Source organism: Erpetoichthys calabaricus, chromosome 4, assembly GCF_900747795.2.
Source record: "Erpetoichthys calabaricus chromosome 4, fErpCal1.3, whole genome shotgun sequence".
In the NCBI taxonomy this organism is placed as follows: Eukaryota; Metazoa; Chordata; class Cladistia; order Polypteriformes; family Polypteridae; genus Erpetoichthys; species Erpetoichthys calabaricus.
Window position 1 is genome coordinate 213,706,871 of NC_041397.2, and position 22,713 is coordinate 213,729,583.

The window sequence follows — 22,713 nt, forward strand, 5'->3', positions numbered from 1 at the left end:
ATAATAAGAATCAATTTGTCAGTCTGTAAATATTGATGTCCCCATAAATGAATACTGCTGTGCCATTTCTATTTCCTTTTAAGTAATGACAATAAAAATGTGAAGTGAGCGTTATGGTGAAATGTAAGTGATTTGATTTCTCATGGTTGTAGACAGATCATAAAGCACTCTAGGAAGGTAAACAAGACATTTATCATTAAACATTCTTATCGTATATTCAGTGAAGAGAACTAAACAAGAATGAAGTGAATTTGAATCCTGTTTGAATAAAATGGTTACAGTGTTATGTTTTTTGAGGAAATCACAATTTAATTTTGGACAATGCTGTGATCTGCAGTGGGAGCCCTCCAACATCCCCAGACCCAACAAAACACAGATAGACAGCTTAAGTCCAGCTAGCAAAGTGTGAAGAGAAAAGAAAACAAACACATTGTATAGCAGGAAAATTAGCCTTACTCTGATTTAACTAAGGCTCACAGCCTGAACCTTTATGACCCTACCTCACCCCTTAACCCTTGTTACTTTATCCTTGATGTTATTCTCCAGGTGAGCCATTGCCTCTTCACCACACCCAACTTACCTGGCTGCTCAACTGATAGTTCTTTTAAATGGTGCACCAAAAGCACCCTTTGGATTAGGCCAAATTAATCATCAGATGTCTCAAGGTCTTTATTGGCCCCTTGAAAAGCATGCATCTGTCATCTTAAAGGGCCAAACACCCCAGTTTATGGTCACAGCAGAGCTACAAAGCCCCCAACCACCCCCCCCCATTCTGTGTCTGAGCTACCATGTGGACTTACTTCTGGCCTCCAGCCTTCCTACAGAAGCCTTTACATATTTTTAATCTTCCATTCGGGTAGTGGTCCATCCCATCTCCTGGAGAGCTCCCTGGCCTCCTATTCATAATAGCCCTGTAGTGTCTCCCCATACCCTTCTATCTTTAATGATGTGAAAAAAAATCGTTGTTCAGATTAGTGCAAAATATTTTACATTGTAATAGTATTTTTTAAAAGCTTTATGCTAAAGCCAGTAAAAAAATATTGTGTTTATACCTACAATGTATAAATAAGTCTGTCCAGTACTGATTAAAATAGAAATGATGGAAAGCATATAAGTACAAGGAGTACCTTTCATGTCAGTAAACACCCTGTATCTGGCAATCAATGGTGCATCATGGTGCATGTACATAGTTACCTTGAAGGTAGTATCCCAGGCTTTCCTAAATGTTGTGAGGAGATGTTAAACAAATAATAAGCATGTAATGGATTGCCACTTCCCTTTAGTGCCTCTTAAGGAACATGTCTTCTACCCAGGACCAGAGGAAAGTGGAAATCAACATTTTCACATATACATGACATAGCTCAGGATATACTTTAGCTATAATAGACTGAGTGCAGTGGTAGCATGTTAGTTTAAGGAACCACCACAGTATTTTAGAGACCATTCTTAATTTTAGCAAGCCGTACATGGGGCAGATTCACTGTTGAGTTTAAAGGTCATAGCTCAAAAGGAGGTATTATAGATACTCAGCAGAGAGATAAAAGCTCTATAGCATCCATTCATGTCTTCCTAAAAAGAAAAAAAAGAAATCATTATCTTGTGATTGGTCATGCATACAGAAATGTTTTTATTCATCAGGGGACCTGCCAGGTAAGTGATATGCACTCTTGTTAGCAGCTTAAGACCTAGAGAGATAAGTTTAAGTGGTGTGTGCTACCCCAGCTGATTGAATATCCTTATTGGTTTTTCCTTTCTAGCATATCCTCGATGGATCCAGATGATTAATGATACCCAGCTTGACAGCGGTGAGCAGCTCCACTGGGAGTGTAAGGCTACCGGAAGGCCTCGTCCTACCTACCACTGGCTTCGAAATGGAGTGCCGCTAGTGCCCCAGGTACAGACTATTCTGGATCTATTCAGCTGAATGCTGAAGTATTTATTTAATTCAAAAGACAGTATGACTTGCCATTTCATATTTTATTGTCCTAGACAATATTTTTAATACTTTATTAATTTTTTAATGAGAAATTTGAATTTGAATCGGCAACATTGTTGTGTTATTGTGTTAGGTCAAGGGAAACTGAAAGTGTCTTATTGAGTACTATCTTTGAACTCTGTCATCTGCAAAAAAGGAGCTTATTTGAGTTAGCATAATCTAAAATAGTTCATTTCAATAGGTTCAAAGCCTTACATATTATAACTATGTGTATGTCACACATCAGTTATGCGACCATAACCTACCAATATTCCAAGACAGTGTGTCACTTTCACAGTAATAAATTCCATTATGTATTGTGAAGAAGGATATGGTAATTGTGGTAAATATAGTATAGTTAATTCTGGCAATGGTGTGAGGTGGCACATTTTCATGGACAGCATCTTTGAATATAATGCAGGATCATGCCTAGTACGTTAACAAAACAGGACAAACATATATTGTTGGAATGTCCAGAGTGTCAGCCTATTTTGCTTTGGTTTGAGTTTGAGCTCTTCATGGTGAGACTTAGATAGAAGTATTTTCGATATGACCCCAGGTCTCTTAGAGGGTAAAGAAGTGCTTCATGGAGAAGCACAAGTGATCTAGGAAGTAGTCCCAACTCCTGTCTCAAGAAGTTCTCTCAACTACCTTCAAGGAGATTGGAGTTTAGAGAGCAGTAGACATAAGGAACACCTGCGATAACATGAGTATGAGCCAGAGCGGGGAAAAAAGGGACAGTGTGAGAGCCTGTTAGTAGAACATGGTGACAATGTTTATTACACAAATTGGCTGTTTTGCTGGATTTTTTTTCTTTGTTTGTGTCTTCTTGGAATTAAAGATATATAAAAGTATGTAGTAGCCTTGGTTTCTGTGGAGTTCTGGGGGCTGTGTCCACCTCAATTACACTTAAATAGGTGACAACTATCAAAGCTGTTCAATCTAGGAACATAGGCAGGAGCCTATCCCTGCAATTTAAGGTACAAGGCAGAAAATAGCTCTGTATGCTATACAACTCCTTTACAGGGCACACCCACACACATCCTCACATTCACAGGCACATTAGGCCATTTTACTATTGCAAGTTACATTTCTTTGGGATGTGGAAAGAACACCACGGTACATGGAAAACGATTCATACAAACTCAAGAAGAAATTACAAATGCCACACAGACAGCAGTGACCAGACTAACAGCTCCACCAAGGACTCTGGAATAATAAAGTGCCTTCTATATTATCATTCTTATGCTTAAAAATATATATAAATCGATAAATATATCTATATATATATAACATATTTATATGTATATAAACATATACATTGACCAAGTATGAGCAAATGTGGGTGAGCCCAAGTTAACTCTACAGTAGACTAGTGCACCATCCATTATTGGCTATGCCAAATGATTCTGACACCGAAGTGGTTTAATTCTTCCGAAAATGGAAAGAATTGATAGAAGGATATTATAAATACAGTATACCATTTACAGAAGGAGTGAGATGTGAACAGTAAAATCAAACTTACTCTATTTTCTGCAAAATTGTGTAAATCAGATTTCAGATATTAAGTTCATATGAAGCAAAGAATCTTAACCATTTATTTTGTGACTGCCTTTGTAAATATATGCATCAAAGCTATAGAATAATATCAGTAAATGTGCTCCATAAATACTGGGGTAATTGCCTTCCAGGTTTTAAATATTGATGAAATGTTTCCTATTGTACTGATTTTATGCATAGTGTTGGATTTATTCTTTGCTTACCATTTTGTGTCTGCTTTTGAAAGAACTTCCAAGGAAACAAAAAGATGCAATCTGGAAACAGTCAGAAAAAAATAACATGATACTAAAAAAAAAACAATTGGTATACTTAGCTGTTGATAACAATCAGATCAGACAAGAAAGATTGAATTAAGTTGATGCTGCTGAAATTATCAGAGATTTCAAGAAAAATTCTCAAACAAGTTTGATTGAAATCATTAATACCTTCCACAATATAGGGTAAATTTATCAGAATCCTGTTTACAGATGGGCAGAGTGGTGGCTCTGAGGCTAGGGATCTGCAATCGGAAGATTGCCGGTTCGAATCCCGTAAATGCCAAAAGGGACTCTGCTGTGTTGGGTCCTTGAGCAAGGCCCTTAACCTGAAATTGCTCCGTCCTGGGTGTAACATTAATCTGCATCCAGCCCCGTATGTAAACCCTACAGCCTGCAGGGAAAAACTTGGGGGTTGGTGGTAGAATTGGCACTCCAGCCACCAAAAAAAAACTCACACTGGTTCCACTCCATCTGCACTAGTGTGGTGCTGAGGTGTCACCCATTGCAAGGCTGCACTCAGGTCCTAATCTGGGATCCTGAGTTGGTTTGTCGTGTGGTGGGTGTGACAATGTGCTGTATCAGTGCGTGTTCCTAACCTGTCCTCTGTTTACAGAAGACTTCTGCAACAGAATTATAAAGACTGCACATCATGATTCAAAATTCTCATCAACATCAGAAATATAAAGTCAGATTAGTATTAGTTTAATTGGATGGAGCTGAATTTTGGAACAAAGTGTTCTAAAGAATTGAGAAGATAAAAAATTCCAGACTCACCATTTGAAAGAACAATGACCCAAAACACATTGCCGGAGTGTTTTGTCTTGGTAGTGTAATATATTGCTCTACTTTCCCCTATTGTATTATTAATATGTAGCCTTTGTCAGAATGCCTAATCTCACAGATTTACCACTGTTTATAAGGTATTATTGTATATAACTTATCCCCACCTTCCCTTCTATATCTATAACCTTAGGCAATTAGATGTAGTAAAAAGATAAGCAGAAGTTAAGTTACACATAAAATAATGTATTGTTGATAATATTCATAAATAATAACAAAATGCAAAGTACATTTGAATATTGGCAATCATACAACCTGATTAAATGGTGATATGTAGTTCAGGCGGCACACAGACTTGTAGTTACTTAAATGTCTCTAGTTAAGGCATCATTGATGCTCAGCTTTCAGCCACATGTCTGTTCAAAATGGCTGCTGAGCTGTGCTCTTCATTGTGTTGTCATCATCATCACAGGTTAGCAAGAGAGATGCTTCTTTCAGATGTTGGTTAGTAAGAGAGAGACTGTGAGGTTAAACACGTACATTTATAGATGTTCTGTCCAACCCCTAGAGCCAATAGGACATCATGGTACTTAAAGGCCTCTGAGACAAGCCAATTCCCAAACAGCCATACCTCAGACCAGTGGGGGAATAGAACATCTTAACACCTGCAAACCATATGATAAAGTACACCTTAGCCTACTTGCGGGGGGTGGGTAGAAATGACTTTAGCAAAGAAACACCCGGCAAACTGGTTTAAGACACATCCTCCAAATCCTGTCGTAAAATTCAAACAGACCCATTCCTAAGGGGGCGGGGGGGGGGGGGGGTGGGGGGGGGGGGGAGGGGGGTAAACACTAAATTACATTGCTTTACCTAAATTACAAATAAAGACATACAAAATAATCATCAAGTTATATGTAAAATCTCACATCACAACACGGAGTAAACCAGGAATTCTTTAGGAGAAACATGTAGATAGTTGTCAAGTAAATTTTCTGATTTAAATGCAGCCAAGATGCTGTTCAGCAGACTGAATTCAGAAACCCCTTAAGACAAACAACATCAGAAAATGGTTTTAGCAAAGGCTTGGCAAAGAATCTGAAAAGAACAAACAAGTGTATGGTCATGGGCTGCAGGCTTGAAGCCATTTTTGTGTGCAAATGATTTACAACTAAGTTTTATATTACTTCCAGTTAATGTATTACTATTACTTATTCTCCCTAGAAATGGAAGGAAAAGATCAAAAAATGTACTAGTCAAAAATGTATAAAAGGTTACAGTCAGTACTTTTCTCTCGCATTCATTTCATAACAAATACAAGCTGCTAGAGTGCCAAGCAAAAATCATCATTTTGACTTATCCATCCGAGTAGTAATGGACAACGCAAAATATTCACTTACGTCCTCTCTTTGTCCTAGTTAAGTTTGCAGTGACAGTAAACTGAGTTTTGTAGAGCAGACCAGAGCTTTTTCCAGAGCTTTCACTACACCCAAGAGATATAAGTGCCAATGTGGATTCATTGGGCCATACTTATTACACCTCCAGGAGAGGCTGCCAGAGAGTGTCATCACTGCATAATCAAAATACTTAATCTGGATTCTTTTTAAGCAGTGCTTTTGCTCAGCAGTCCTTCAGTGTTTTGAGTCTCCTAACTTGCCTTCCAGTAGCAATTGACCACAAATCTGTCCAGTTAACCCAAAGCTAACTAATGGATCTCTCTACAGATTCAGTAGCCAAACTGATGACCTTTTTTTTCACTTCACAGCATTAGGGCTTTGCACTGTGAGCAGCCTGCAAATCCCCAAACATTCCATCTATATGGGCTCACGTGTTTGCCAGCCTTGCCTCCGACTTTATTCCACAAGCTTCCTCCAGATACTTTTCCTATACCACTGTACACTCCAACTGGAACATTTGTTTTTTGGCCTCTGAAAAAATCATGTTTGGTCAGAAAACTGTAAGTGCAATATTTTCTGTTCTCTCAGCTGCTTGCCCAAGTCTAGCTTCCAGTCTGGAGATGTGGCTAAAAAGCCTGTTTTTGCTCTTACCTTTGGGTGGGCCTTTTGGCCAACATTGACAAAGCGAACACTGTACGTAGCAGGGAGCTGGTACTTATTTGCCATGGCTGTAGCAACATGGTCCACAACTGCCTTTAGTATCTGGTTGTTCCCCTAGAGGCAGTAACTTTCACCAAGGTTTTTGTGAAATTGCCCACAAAGGTGTTCCACGGAACCCTTTACTGGTGCAAAAGGACAGAATGGAGATTAAGTCTTACCTAGACATGAAGGTTAGCTTGATTTGGTAAGGTGTCATATACAGCTTGGACCAGGAAACACACCCTGTAATGTACTGTTTCTCTTTGTCTACTCTCCTTGGTGTTTGAGTCCAGGCATCATGCTGGCTCTTTCTTCTTCCATGAGTTCATATACAGTATTTCTTCCTGAATCATCTGGTGTCTTTCTTTGCTGCAAAAGAAGGTCCATCATGTAGTGAGTAATCAAAAGAAAAACAGATTCATTTTATATATTTATATAAACCTGCAACAAAAATTTGAATAGAATGCACTTACATTGAAACAGGAGTAGATGTTAATGTTGAAAAAAACTGCACTTTTAATAAGCATTTTGCAACATTAAAAATGTAATTTTAAAGCATAAAGTTTTTTCTTCTGTTACAGGACAGAATTGAAATAGTTAATGGTGAAGTCTTGATCCAGAATGTCCGTCAGGCTGATGCTGGGATGTACCAGTGCAAAGCAGAAAATAAATATGGAGTGATCTATTCCAACGCAGAACTAAAAATTTTAGGTAACTAATTTTGATCATATGTATTTCTTGCTCCTTCTAACTGTCCTTACATAATGTGTTGCCTTATGTAATTTAGCAATACATGTTATTTACAAAAAACAACATGCGCTAAAATGGAGATTATGCTGCATATTATAGCCATCTAAAAATTATGGATTTAATTTAACTACAGCTTCTAAAAATGCATCATTTAAAATCTGAATTTTAGATTTTATTGTAAGCTTCCAGCGTAATGTTTTTAATAAAAATGTAAATGTAGGTTCTATAACTCAAAATACAAATGCTTACCTTGTGGTTTTATTGAAAATATAAAACTGGAAATTTCTACTTTTTTATTACTGTAATTATAATGTAATTACTTTATATGATTTACTAGTAAATATTTTAGCACAGTAGCTACAGTATGGATTATTTGATACTGCTATCTTTTAATTGATAAATATTTTAAATACATGAGAAAATGTGATGTCAACATTGTGCAAAAAATTGCTAATTGTTGGTTTATTAATTAAATAATTACATTTTATTTTATTTTTTTACCATTTTTCCATGCTATTTTGTGTTTCATGGGTTCTGCCATCATGTATGATAACTTTGCACAGGTGCCACTATTTTGTATGTTTTTTTTTCATATCTGCTTCTATTTTGATGACATGGCTTGACAGGATGTTTTGTATTTCTAAGTTGGGTTTATTATTCATAGAAGTGAAAGCCAGTGGTTTGCAACCAAAAGGTCAAAAGATTCCACAAGCAAAGCAGCATTCTGTAAAATGTAGGCAGCATGCACACAGAGAATAAAAAAAGATTAGGGCAGATCCATGAAGAAATATGGGAAAAACATAATTTATTTAAACAAGCTTGTAATACAAAAAACAGAATACAAAATACAGGAAGAAAGTCATTTCCAGAAAAAACATAAGATCATGGAACAGTGTCTAAATCCAAAAAGGGCAATTTCAAAAGCCGTAGTCAAACAATAGACAATAGATCAGAAACAGGAGTCAAGACAGGACAGGAACCTAAATGCTAAGCAGACATGAAAATACAGGTAGTCCCCAGGTTACGGACACCCGACCTACGACTTACGAATGAGGCCGCAGCTGTGACGCATGCGCCTCATTAACTGCCGCTCCGTCATCTTTGGCCGGAGGACGCTGCAAGTAGTGGTAGGAGGGGTGCGATTTCACTGCTTGCACAGTATAGTGTCCCTGTGTCCCTCGGGCGGCTCCCGGCGGCAAGCGACCAGTGACCCATGGTCCTTAGTCACTGGGGCCACAGCTAGCGCTCATGAAGGCTTAATGGGGCGGTTTGCCTTCCGGCCACTACACCGCCGCAGCTACCGCTCCTGACTGGACGCAGGCTGGATGGAGCGGTGTAGGGTGTTTCACTGCCCGCTCACTACACATGGCTCCCCCGAATCATTTTCGGTGGGTGGCTGGTAATGCTGCAAGCAGTGACCCGGTTGTGGCTGAACGGAGGCCATTGAGGATGAACGGGGCGGCGGGGGGTAGCATTGTAATGTGCTTCGGGTGGCTGCCTGTTGAATGGGGGCGGTGGTGGGCAATTCACTACACACCTTTGGCCACACTGCATTTGTTCTCGGTGGGCGGACACACGCTGCAGGCTACATACTGTAGTGGAGGTGATTGTGTGGTGGGTAGGTGGTGACCCGCCCCTCGCTACTCCCATTCATTCTCAATAGCAAGCCTGCTTGTACTGTTACATACATAGCAGGAAGTTGTCTCTTGTCAGTACACCAGACATGCTGACGAGGGATGCCTGCCTGCTGTTAAAGCTGTACAGTGCTGTGCAGAAGAGCTCATCTTAAACTTTTGTCTTCACCCTTCAAAAATGTCTCTGAAACACAAATCTGATGTAAGTGCTGCTGATACAGTAAAGAAGAGAAAAACCATCACCATTGAAAATAAAGTAGAAATAATAAAAAGGTCAGAGAGAGGTGAAACTCCATCATTCATTGGCAGAGCACTTGGTTACAGTCGGTCAACAATAGCATTTATTAAAATAATGTACTTGTTCCGACTTAAATACAAATTCAACTTAAGTACAAACCTATAGTCCCTATCTTGTACGTAACCCGGGGACTGCCTGTATAAGAACTCAATAACCACTAACAAGAGGAACTCCCAAATGTTACTGTGGGTTTTATGTCTTTTTTTTTTTTTGGCTTTCTTAAAGTACAGCACTTGGTGTGGTACAGCACTATAGGGGTCTATATAAAGATAAAAACTGTGTGCTAAGGCTAGGTATGTGTGGTCATGCAGCACCTGCGGGGTGTTTAATGGGAAGATTGGTCTAATCGCCCTTGCATATGAGTGTATGGATGGTTCAAGTTTTCTCATTGACTGTCAACGGGTCATAAATTAGGATGCTAGTGTACCTTTTTTAGTGTAAAAAGGAGCCTGAGTAGATTTGAAGAGTGAGGAAGAATGAGAAACCAAAAATCAGAAAAAGGTAAAACCGGGAGTGTGAGCCAGCATGGAGGTGAGGTGGCAGGCGGTCAGTAACCCTAATGAGTGAGGAATGGCGCCTCAGGGGTGCATTGTCCCCAGCTGAACAATCTGGAGGAGTGGTGGAGATCACGAGGACTCTTAGGGATCTTGTAAAAACAGAGGAGCGTGAATTGAAAGATGGAGGTAAAGCTCCAAGCATCCCTGTGAATTTCTAAGGATAATAGTTGGGACAAGTGCTGGAGAGTGAAACTGCAGGTGTCAGTGTCTCGGCCCATCTGCAAGACCTATAGACTTAGCTGAGAAGACGGAGAGAGAAAGACATGCTGGTTTTGGAGAAAAGGGAGAGAAAAGGAAACCTGATATCTCCATGGATTTATTCTTGGAGTTTCGTGATAGAGAGAACTTATTTATTGCTTGTTTTAATCTTCACAAATGCACTGATTCTATCAATAATTGTTATTGAATGAGACTGCGCTGCACTTTGTTTTTAACTCTTTCAGGGCGAATGTCCACTTTTGTCAAAAGGAGGAGTAATCAACTGTAAATGGTAACAAAACACACTATTATGCTTTAGTTGGAATCTCTTTGCTAGAACGAAAGTTAGCTTAATTGGTTTGACCAAGTAGCGAGGAGCAAACAATGGCAAAAATGGCATCAACATCTGTAGAGAGATCAAAGCGAATGCGTAAAGCAAAATACTCCATGGATAACATTTTGCATATGATTGCTGAATTGGACTCTGACTTGTCGATCTCACAAATTCAAGTGATCACAAAAGAATGTGACGTGCCAGCAACAGCTGACCAGTTCCAGATGATCAATCCCTAGCTGATCATGGTGCTGAACAGGTTTCTGTAGCTGAGGCACCTACTGCAATATATGCCTGAGAGAACCACCACTTACAATGACATGAGATACAAACCAGATTGTGATGCATAACGACCCCGACTGCCGCTGCTTCCCCCGCCCACCACCACGCGATGACAGCATGAAAGCCAGCCTGCCACAAATTCCTGGTAAACTGGCAGCCACAGCACACAGCAACACATGTTTTATGCTGATTTCTGTGTGAAACCATTGCTTTGTGTACTTTTTTTTTTGGAAAAAATATGCAGCGCCCAAAGAGTTAAAACTTTATGTGATAAAGTAGAAAGTACTACATATTGTACACCGTTTGCATCAGACTATTGTCTGTATGTTCCCTCATTCTCCCTAGTCTATCTCAGTCTATGATTATTGATATCCTGGGTTCAAGTTGGAGTATGTCAGCAGTGGGCAAACCAGGCATCACACTTGGGTGGACATTTTTGGTCTCATTTTAGGTTTTGGAACATGTACTGTAGATTCCAATTCTGATAACATTTTTCCTAATTGCAATTTATTTATTTTGGTTGAGTTATCTTTGCATCTTTTCGAATGCCATTTTGTGAAGTGATTACTGCCTTATTGCTAGGTAAATAACCTGGAAATAAGTGGCTGTGACATCATGGGTCTGCGGTGGGTTGGCACCCTGCCCGGGATTGGTTCCTGCCTTGTGCCCTGTGTTGGCTGGGATTGGCTCCAGCAGACCCCCGTGACCCTGTGTTCGGATTCAGCGGGTTGGATAATGGATGGATGGATGGACATCATGGGTCATGGGTATAAAGGTCACAATGAAAACTTTTTATTCATTCGAGTTTATGAAGTGAAAACTAACAGACTGGCATGTTGTAGTTTTGATTGTGTTTCTGGCAAACAAACCCTTGCAAACAGAACAATGGGTACAATTTAGAATTTTCATTTTAGGCTCTGTGTTTGAATTCCCATTCATGAATCTTTGCCTGTTTTCTTGTCCACGTCTTATCTTCTAGCCTCATTCTAAATTATTTTCTGCCTTACTCTTTCTGGCAGAACATAGAGAATGGCTGTAACAAAGACAATGAAGCAATTGCATTTGATAAGTCATTATCTTTGACTTAGCCATTATCTTATGTCCCCTCCCCCCAGTCATGTGACTGCTGGATAGTAAATTTTGCTGTGAAGTAGACCTAGGTAGATGAGATCTGTCGTAAGAGGTAAATAAAAAAATAGGGTAAGGGATAGATACTTTAAAATAACATTTAAATTATAATCTGATCCTGGTTACAAATGGTTCAACTAAGGTTTGGAAGGAATGTTACAACCTAAGACCATAAGAGGTTTTACATATTAGAGAAGACCATAGAGTATATCTGTCTAGCATTGTAGGTTAGCTAATAGCTAAGCTATCATAATATCCCATATATTTTAAAAGGTGTGAAATCACTCAGTAGGTTGATTCTGATGACAAAATACTTCAAAGTTTCAGTCGTAAAAGTACATCTGCATAATTTCCAGCTATTCCCTCAAGAATTTTATTCATTATTTTATTGAAAGAATTCTGATGAGTCAATTAAAAAAATAATTAATCCAGTCTTCTCTGCTCAAGACTAATGGGGTTTTGAATTTCCACAACAGTATTTTTACATTTTCCTTATTTGTACAAGTTAGAAGCTTTGTCAAAATTTCCCTGTCCTTCTTCCAGTCTGTCCAGCAGTATTTATGCTAGAATATATTTTAGGTAGTAATGAGGAGAATTTCCGTGGTATTTCTAGGCTTTATCAACTAATTTTGTGGTGTGTCTAGGTTATTTTAGTTAAAGATGGGAAAGTGAACTCTCAATTAAAATCTAAAACAAGGATTGGAATTTAATAATTCACAACATGTACTCATCAGCAATCTAGAACATTTTGTGTAATTCAACTTAAAATTACAAATTACACACATGTTTTAAGATTCATATTATTCAAAGTATTTTAGGGCCTGGACACTGTCAATAATGTAATCAAATGCTGGCCTTGCTAAGTCATATGTTTTGGGATTATGCTACACTAAGATCATATCAGATTTTTATCAGATAGTGCTGGATTCACAGTTATTGCTTATACTGTAATTGTATTGCCTGGAGTAACACTACATAAGATATGTTTATATACAATAAAGTAATTGTGATTTCTTATACTACGTTGATTGCATGTCAACTTATCTGGTTCACCCTTTATAACTCAAAGTCCTATATTATCTAAATGTAGAAAAAAGTACATTTTATTTGCAAGGAGTGGTGTAAAGCTTTTTCAGAATTTGGCAACAAATCTTTGATGTTGTTTTATAATAAACCTGTCTAGCATCTGGCTCTGCTTTGTTTTTCTTATAATGGGTCTTCTGTTCACCTGTCCCGCCAAATGAGTTAGGGACTATGGAATTAAGTGTTGTCTATGATTTAATGCTTTTTAATTTCTTTTAAATTTTGTAGTGATTGCATTTTTGATTGGATTGGATAGTGTTTTACATATTGTAATGTGGTCATTAAGTGCAATAAAATCAAAAACAAATAAGATGTTTAACTCCCAGTCGTAGCCAGATATGCTCTTTCATCTAGGGATGGAATTTGTACAGCTTCAGGAGTTTCTACATAGCATAGTACCCAGAACCACAAGCAGTGATCTCTCTCACTATCACAGCATTCAACAATATTCAGCATTTTTTATAATGTACCTTATTTGCCTATATCGATGTCAGTCAGTCAGTTAGTTTCCAACCCACTCTGTCCTAACACAGGGGTTTGCTGAAGCCAACCCCAGCCAGCACAGGGCGCAAGGCAGGAACAAATCCTGGGTAGGGCGCCAGCCCAACACAGGACACTGCTTTGTAATGCTGTCTTTCCTTCTCACGACACTAATAAACATTTAGGCACTGAAGATAACAATTTATTGAATGTCTCAGATGTAATTGTGTCCCATTCTTCTTGCAAACAAGGTGTGCAACAGTATGAGGTCTTTGTTGACTCACTTTGCATTTCAAAATGCACCACACATTTTCATCTGGGGACTGTTCAGGACATCAGGAAGGCCAGTAGAGCACCTGCCCCTCACTCTTCCCATGTAGCCATGCATCGTAATTCACACAGAATGTGGTTTTGCATTGTCTTGCTAAAATATGCATGGGCATCCATGGAAGAGATGTCATCCTGAAGGCAGCATAAGTTGCTCTGAAATCAGTATGTACTTTACTACTCATCATTAATAGTGCCTTCACAGAACTGCAAGTTACCCTTGCCCAGGACACTGACAAAACCCTATCACAGACACTGGCATGGTCTGGATGATCCATTCCTTCTTTGGTCCAAAAGACACAACTCACATTTCTTCTAAAAAGATCTGAAATATTTATTAATCCCATTCACTGTGTCATTGACCATCTTAGATGCCTTTGAGTCTAGAGAAGTCAATGGTGCTTCTGGCTGTTAACATACGAATTTTTGCACAGTACAGTTGTAACAAGCATTTGTGGATTTAACTACGCATTGTGTTCCTTAAAAAATTTTACAAAGCACTTTTGTGCCTATGTGGTTATATCACTTATTGATGAATGATGGTTCTTGATGCAGTGCTGTCTGAGAGATCAGAGATCACAGGGAGTCCACTTAAGCTTGTGCCCTTACCTTTTACACACCCACATTTCTTCTGATTCCTTGAATCTTTTAATTGTAATTTGCACTATTGAGGGTAAAATACCCAAAACTGTTCTGATCAGTCTATGAGAAACATTATTTTTAACTTTTTAATGATTTTCTCATACATTTATGGGCCTTTCCATCTTTGCACCATTCTTGGATACAGCTTTTATACCAAAATCCATATTACTAACCGAGAATGCTAAACCGGATGATGGACGCAGGCACATCCGGCCATGGGCCGTAGCTGCAAAAAGAGGTACTGCGCAGGCGCAAGAAAGGGCCGCGAGAGGCGGATGAGGGGCCGCGAGAGGCGGACAAGACCACAGAAAAAACCAGTGAGCAAAGAAAAAAGAGGACAAAGAAATGAGACGCTGAAAGGAAAAGGCAAAGAAAAAAGTAGTCAAAGGCAGGCACCGCACGAAACCCATTGCACACGAAACTAGCACACAAAAAAAAAGAAGACGCTCGCGCACAACAGCAAGGCTCCCCCCCCTACAGGCACCGGATGGGATACACACCAAGAGGGGGATTTAACAAGCCCCTGGAACACAAAAAAAAAAGAACACAAAACCACCCCACACACCCTACAAGCAACAGACGGGACACACACAAAGAGGGGGATTCAACAAGCCCCTGGAACACAAAACGAAAGAAGACGCTCGCGCAACAACAATCCTCACCCACACCCCCCCCCCCCAAATCAATAAGAAGTGACACCCAAAGCCACATATCTAAAGGAAACGTCCATATTAAACATACGTCATCTCAAAACCTTCACACTAGGCAGCATAGGTGGATCTCATTAAAATAAAGCACTATTAACCGTTCAACTGGAGAAAAGGCTCCATATTAACAGTGAGTGCGATCCTCCTTATTACTTATACATATTTCGCACGCTGAGGAACAAACAAGTCATGCATACACGGTCACGGGTACAAAACGATTCGGATCGGATAACGGGACCAAACACACGAACACGAATGAAACCAAACAAATACACGGCGGCGCATACAACGCGCTTCAGAAAATACGTGAGAAAAAATGTCTCGGATCAAAAAACGCAAAGCTCAAGTAACCCCGTTACAGAGACGTGCCCAAATGAACAGACACATTGAACGTAGATGCATACAGCGCGCGTCTCAAAGTGCTGCATCGAAACAAGCACGATTTCAAAAGAAAGAGCTCGCGTCTCAGACATACAAAAAAGGGAGCAAAGCAACGCGCATATGACCGGCCAGAAAACAAGCAAGCAGGACTCAAAAAGCAGAAAGCTCAACTGACCAACATACAAAAACGGACAAGGCTCAATACAAACAATGCACGACGTAGAGTGAAACGGACTTTGCGCAAAGCGGAGGCGAATCAATTAAAAATCAAAAATAGCGCGCCACAAATAATGGACATGCAACAGCGCGGCACTCAAACACCACAAGCAAAACATGCCCGTCACAGACATCAACGCCAGACGTCTGCTTAACGCTTACGCCAGTTGTCTGACAACACTTTCAATAATGAGTCCACTATTGAGGAAAATTCATTGGGATTAATGAATGTCATTTGCAATCATTGTCATTCACTTAACTTCACAGAAGAAACAACTGGCAATACAAATAATGAATTTACACGTTGTTGTCAAAAGGGGCAGATTAGACTGCCTCCTTTACATTCATATCCTGAATATCTACAGAAGCTTCTAACTAAGGATGTGCCTGAAAGTAAAAACTTTATGAACTGCATTAGATCCTACAATAGTTCATTTGCTTTTGCATCTACCGGAGTACATATCAGGCCACCAAAAGGCAATGGCCCATACTGCTTTCGCATATGTGGTTAACACAACGCACTTTATTATGTCCAAAAAATATTAATGTTAATCACATTATTAACCAGGTCATTTCATTACTTCCTGGAGAGACACGGCTCTTTCTAAGCTCTGACAAAGTTGACTCTGATGACGACAATGAACATCTGAATTTCCCCTTAGAATATTTGAACACTATTAACCCAGACGGATGACCACAACACAACCTTACCCTTAAAAACGGAACAATAATCATGCTATTAAGAAACCTTAACACTAAACAGGGTTTATGCAATGGCACACGGTTAGTCGTCAACACCATAACACACGATGTTATTCAAGCAACAGTTCTTTCAGATTCACATGCTAACAATACTGTTCTCATTCTTGGAATTGACCTTACGAGTTCTGACCTAGAATTACCTTTTACATTGAAACACCGACAGTTCCCCATTACAGCTGCATTTGCCATGACCATCAACAAATCACAAGGACAAACCATGGACAAAGTTGGCATCTACCTCTCTTATGTTGCCTTCTCATGTGTTCGACGTTCATCTCACATTAAAGTTAAACTTAAAAATGATCCATGCCAAGGAAGACTCATTCAAAGACAAGACACCATCTTTACTACTAATGTTGTATACAGAGAAATATTCCAATAAAACATTACTCTATGCCAAATACTCTATTTTGTATTTATATAGGCATCATCCAAACCTGCACACTATTCTATATCTAATTCATACATCTCACTCTTTGTCATTCCCCAACGCCAGGGGTTGGCGAGCGAAGCGAGCAGGGGGCGGAGCCCCCTAGTATGATTATAATCCACTGTTGAACATCATCTTTTTCTATTTGCATTAATATTTTCTTTTTGTAACTTGTTATTGACTCTGAATTATGCATATATATTTTTATGATTATTTATGATAATTGTTTTATGAAAAAAATTACGCTGACCTGACTAAACGTTAAATATTCTATCTTTATTATTTTTTTAATGGATTACAAGTCAAAGTGAATATTGAAATCATTGATTTTTGTTTTTATTTGTACTTTCCATACCACCCCAACTTTTTCTGAGCTGTGGTTGTAGAAGTATAACAATACTGTTATATATATGTTTGGCCAAGTTAATGTTAATTTACCTTGATTGTTCAGTAGTAGATTGAACATTTAAGTAGAATGAATGTGCAGTTGTGGTATTTAAATGGTTTTAGGGTATGTGATAACGGAGAGCCAAAGCCTCTACTAGTGATTTTATCTCTTTGTTTTTACCTTTTTTCTGACTACATTGACATTACTGGGTCGGGAAACAAAAATTGAAGTGATATCCATTTCTAATAACTAAATACTGTCATAAAAAAGTGATTTTGCCACAAAACCTGCTTGATCATTTCAGATTCCCAATATGTTTCTTACATACTGTACATTTAAAAAAAATAGTAAATTAGATACAATAACTACAAAATGTGTTTCCACCTGTGTAAAATTAAAACAGCTAAATTAACTTTCTTTATTTCAGCAGGCTAGAACACTGATAACTTCTACTCGGCAGTGATTAATCTTCTTTTCATCAAAGAAAATTCTTTTTTATTTTGCTTTGTAACATTTTTCATGCACAGAGGATTTTTTAAATTGTATTGAACTATAGAATGCATTGACTAGATCAGACCCCATAATTTATTTTTAGAAAATAATCCTTAATTATTCTTAAACTTCTTCAAATATCATGACTCCAAAGTTGAGATACAAATTGTATTACAGATTTATGAATTACTTCAACATACACCGTATTTTGAAGGTCTCTTACAGCAAAAATACAGCAGCATTTTCACCCTTGCATAGATGGAGTTACAGAAGCTCTCAGTAATAATATAGTGTGCCTTTCTGTAGACCGTTTAAATGTAAAAAAAAAAAAAAGAATGACCTAAAGAGTCACAGACCATTATTTACTTTGAAAAATAAATATGAACTTAAAAACTACACAATCTAACACTAAGTTCTAAACAATAATTTTAATGTATATTTTAACATGGAAATTAAGTAATTGAAGTTACTGAGAAGCTTTCTGGAGTTTTGTAGTTCTATAGCAACAGTAAATTTACTTGTAACCGTGACTTGAAACAAAGTAGACTGAATGTAGAGCACCACTTTGATTGAATGTCTCTGTATGAATGGAAAGCACAATTAAATGTCACCTGATGATGCTTTATGCTTACAGTAATTCCTGCAAGGATAGCCTGAGAGGTCTGGTGGGTATGGCCTTGGCACTCTGCCCACAAGGTCAGAGATTCTATTCCCACAATTGGCTCCCCTTATAATTCAAAGAAAGTCATATTTTGCAACTGCTTGTGTTCTAACGGTATAAATACAGTGTCTTTGTGTGCTTTTGACGTGCCTGTATCAGGCAAATGTGGTTTCTTATTAAATAACGTACTCTCTTGTAATTTTGTATTGTGCATCATGGTAGTATTTCATATTAAAAGTTTAAATGCTCGTATAAACTTCTAATTGGCTGTCATAACAATGTTGAAATGAAACAAAAAATGTATATATTGCTATCATCACAAACTTGAAATTACCATGAAAGCAAAACAATATATGTGTTTAAATGTATTTTTAAAATTTTATGTTTGAAAAAAACATTGTGCATTTGAATCCTTTTTCCAGTCATTATCTATATTGAGTATGTATGTTCTCCTCATGTCTGCATGGGTATTCATGACAAATCCCAAAAATGTGCAAGTTAGATAATTAAACCTGTTTAAGTATTTATGTGTATATTGTTATTTTCAATTATTGTAATGTAATTGGAGGCAGGGGTAGGCTGGAATTCTGGCTGAGACTGTTGGTATTCCCTTTCTGGTTAGAAGGCCAACATAATAAAGGGACAGAGGGAAACTTCCTACAGTTGCCATATTATCCCCCAGTACACTGGCTGGCAGCCTCTCTCTGCTCAGGCCATTAAGAAGGGTGCATGGGAGTTGTAGTCCAAATGAGCCCCCTTACTGGGGTGCTTGGGTACCAGCAGGAAAAGGATCCCCTATCTACTAAAAGTTTCACCTGACCTGGAAGTACTTATTTGGTGCAATATTTAACCCACCACAACCAGATGAGTCAGAATCAGGAGAGTAGGAAGTGGACCTGGAGAGGAGTAAAGGAAGAAAAGAATAGTATAATATTACATTGTATTGTAGTGAAAGTGGAAAACAAGTGTGTGTGATAGCAACTGAAGAAAAACAAAAAATCATCTGAACCTGGGACTTGTGTTTGTGTAATTGTGGTGTGTGCTTCAGGTGCAGGACCCTCACTACATGTTCACCATACTTATTGCTAAACTTTGGCTAAACCCTGCCTTTGTGACCCTTTTCATCTTGTGAGCCATACTAATCAATTATTTCTGTCTTTCTAACCATAATTTTTATTCATGTCTCTGCCTTTGCATTTCACGTTTCACTGGTTAAACAAGTACATTGTGGTCATTAATGGCCTTGAAATTTATTGGAGAGAACAGTGCATCAAACTGTATTGTTCTTTTCTTTACTTCTTACTTTTTGAATTATACTTTACAATCCATAATGAGTTAATGAATTTAAACTTTATTGCTAGGCCAAATAGTAGATGACACTTTGTCTTCCTGTTATAAGAAAAGATAAAACAGAGGTTAGGTAAGCATGTATGTGGTACATATACACTTTATTGTAGAGCATAAGACATCACCACAACATGATAATGCCAATTTCTGACAAACTCTTACCTGTACATTCTATTATCTGTGGAGAACTCAGAATGCCACCTTTCACCCAATCTGATATAAACATGAGTCGCAGGGTAAGAGGACTTGTAATGGCAGTACATGAGGAAAACAGTTCTGAATTTGCACCCAGCATGAGCCAAGCAGGTTCATGTGTTTACTTATTTTACATAGCCTATGAAATGTATTCACACTCACATTTTTTGAGTTAGCAATGCTTTCTCTGTGTGTGTGTTTTTTTCAGTATTTTGAAGGATTTAGTCCAAATGATTGCATTTTTCATCAAATCTGCAGCACGTTTCTTGCTGTCTAAGATATAGGTATTACCATCACCTACCTTACACAGTGAGAATAAAATTGTTAAACTGTTACACAATGCAGCATTACCTTGGTTTGGAGCATAGGAAGAAAATAATGATCACCATTAACCAGAGAGGTATTCCTTACTTGAAATGAGTACGTTAGCCTTTTGACATGCCCATCGATTGATCTGTTTTGTGAACTAATTTATTTTATTAGGCAGTCATGGACAACAACAGCAGATCTAGGCTGTACTGAATGCAAACTAAGAGACAAGCATTTAAAGGATGCCAGTGAGATTTGTAAAAGGCAATATAGAGGCCTTTCTAAACAACTTCATAAAGCACTTGGAATTAAATTTTTAAATGCCAGTCTTGTTTTCTTAAATTCATAAAATGGTACATTATGGAGAATTGTTTAATAAGTGGTGTAGGTGATAGTATGTTTCCTTAAGAGGCATTAGCTCTCTGGAAATGTGTTCTTTTCAATTGCGACGTTTTAATTAACCTGAATTTAAATAATTCTAAATAAAAAAATTTATTATCCCCCCCAGCATGCAATATGACGGTTACAAGATTACACGAGAAGTATAGAGGATAATGTAGCTCTTTACTGACGGGTTCACGCGGTATTACAGACGGGCAGCTTATGACAGACTATCAAGCATGTGGGTGTATTGATCAACACAGTCTGCCATCTTTCGTCGCCACGCTGAAAGGATTTTCACCGGACGGAAGACATAATCTTCCGCCCGGCAGCTTCAAAGTGTTGGCCATAGGTCCATCCTTATATTCTGGTTTCTCCATGTGCAGACTAACTTCTCTGGATCCAAACAAGGACAGGAAAGGACTCAAACCCCACCTTAAAAAATACAGGAATAGCACAATGCCTACATACAGTTCTCATTCTCCCAACAAGGAAAGAGAATAGTGTGCTGACAGAAAACAGAAATATACTAGTCTGTCTTTAGGCTGACTATTCAATTCTCCAGTTGTCTTTGGCTCTCTAGTCCTGTGCTTGGCTCGGCAATTCTAAATGCTGATGCTGTGCCCCTGTCTACCATACTTGGTCTGCCTGTATGAATGAGTCCATAACAGTGGGCACAGAGAACAGTGACATTAAACTTTATAATAAAACATATTATAATATAGTAGTACATTGGTATCTTCAAATGTTAACTCAGTGAGTTTTGCTAATGTTAGTTGAATAAAATGTAACTGTGTACTTTATTACTATTTTCATATCTTTATGTTTGCTAAATCGGTACACTTCCAAAACAGCTACAGTCACAATCCATTTGCTTTTTTCTTTATAACACATATTCATAGTTAAACACAGTTAAAAAAAATCAGTCTTGTAAAGCTTCTTGTTCCAGGCAATATTTAATAACTTAGCACAAGAGCGGCACGGTTGCGCAGTAGTAGTGCTGCTGCCTCGCAGTAAGGAGACCTGGGTTCACTTCCCAGGTCCTCCCTGCGTGAAGTTTGCATGTTCTCCCCGTGTCTGCGTGGGTTTCCTCCGGGTGCTCCGGTTTCCTCCCAAAGCTCAAAGACATGCAGGTTAGGTGCATTGGCGATCCTAAATTGTCCCTAGTGTGTGCTTGGTGTGTGTGTGGGTGTGTGTGCCCTGCGGTGGGCTGGTGCCCTTCCCAGGGTTTGTTCCTGCCTTGCGCCCTGTGCTGGCTGGGATTGGCTCCAGCAGACCCCCGTGACCCTGTAGTTAGGATATAGCAGGTTGGACAATGACTGACTGACTGACTGACTTAGCACACAGAGCATTAGGTTCCAGGGCAACACCACAGATGGCGTTTTCACTTCAGTTACATACACTTATAAAATTGCACATAATGTGCAAGTTGGTAAAAAAATAATTGTTGGGAAATACTGACCTGGCTGCTTTGCGGCATTTGCTGCCTTGAGGGTGGTACAAATACTGCATCATTTGACATCTGGACATTGAAATGGTGCCACAGAAAAATCAGTGTAAGTGGTGCAAATTTGGTAAAATTAGCATATACAGTATATATTGTCTTGTGCAGTACTTTTCATAATGAACACAATCTGAAAGAACTCAACACATAGGCTGTAATTAAATCTTAAGCAAGTGGGGGAAAAAAGCCTAAGGTCAAACAGTGTATCAGCCATAGGAAATGACCTTTCAACCTTGTGGTTGGAAAGCTTAGCCCTTAATGACCGGATCACTGCATTACAGTCCAGTTTCTGAATTTATAAGTTTCTTTACATTCTGCAGTACTCCATTGCACTTATTCAGCAGTCTGGGGATCTCATCAATAGTGCTTATTGTATTCTAATTTATAATCCTGTTGGTCCAGTATAGTATTTCACACACATTTTTGAAGGAAATATTGAATATGGTTTGAATGGTTAATCATGGAGCATTTGCTGCTGGGAACTGTGTTCAATAATTCTTTGATATGGGATTTAAGACAAGTAACATATCCTGGTCTGTCCATTGATAAAACGGCAACA

General features: G+C 38.6%; 1 protein-coding gene across 4 annotated transcripts in view; it reads left to right on the forward strand.

The window, feature by feature from the left end:
- Positions 1–22,713, forward strand: part of cntn5 (contactin 5) — a 1,396,083-nt gene that overhangs the window by 1,115,723 nt on the left and 257,647 nt on the right. For all 4 annotated transcript variants that reach the window (XM_051926456.1, XM_028800281.2, XM_051926458.1 and 1 more), the window contains 2 exons: positions 1,758–1,894; positions 7,250–7,379. In XM_051926456.1, the coding sequence (XP_051782416.1) occupies positions 1,758–1,894; positions 7,250–7,379 (267 nt within the window). The remainder of the gene's footprint in view (positions 1–1,757; positions 1,895–7,249; positions 7,380–22,713) is intronic.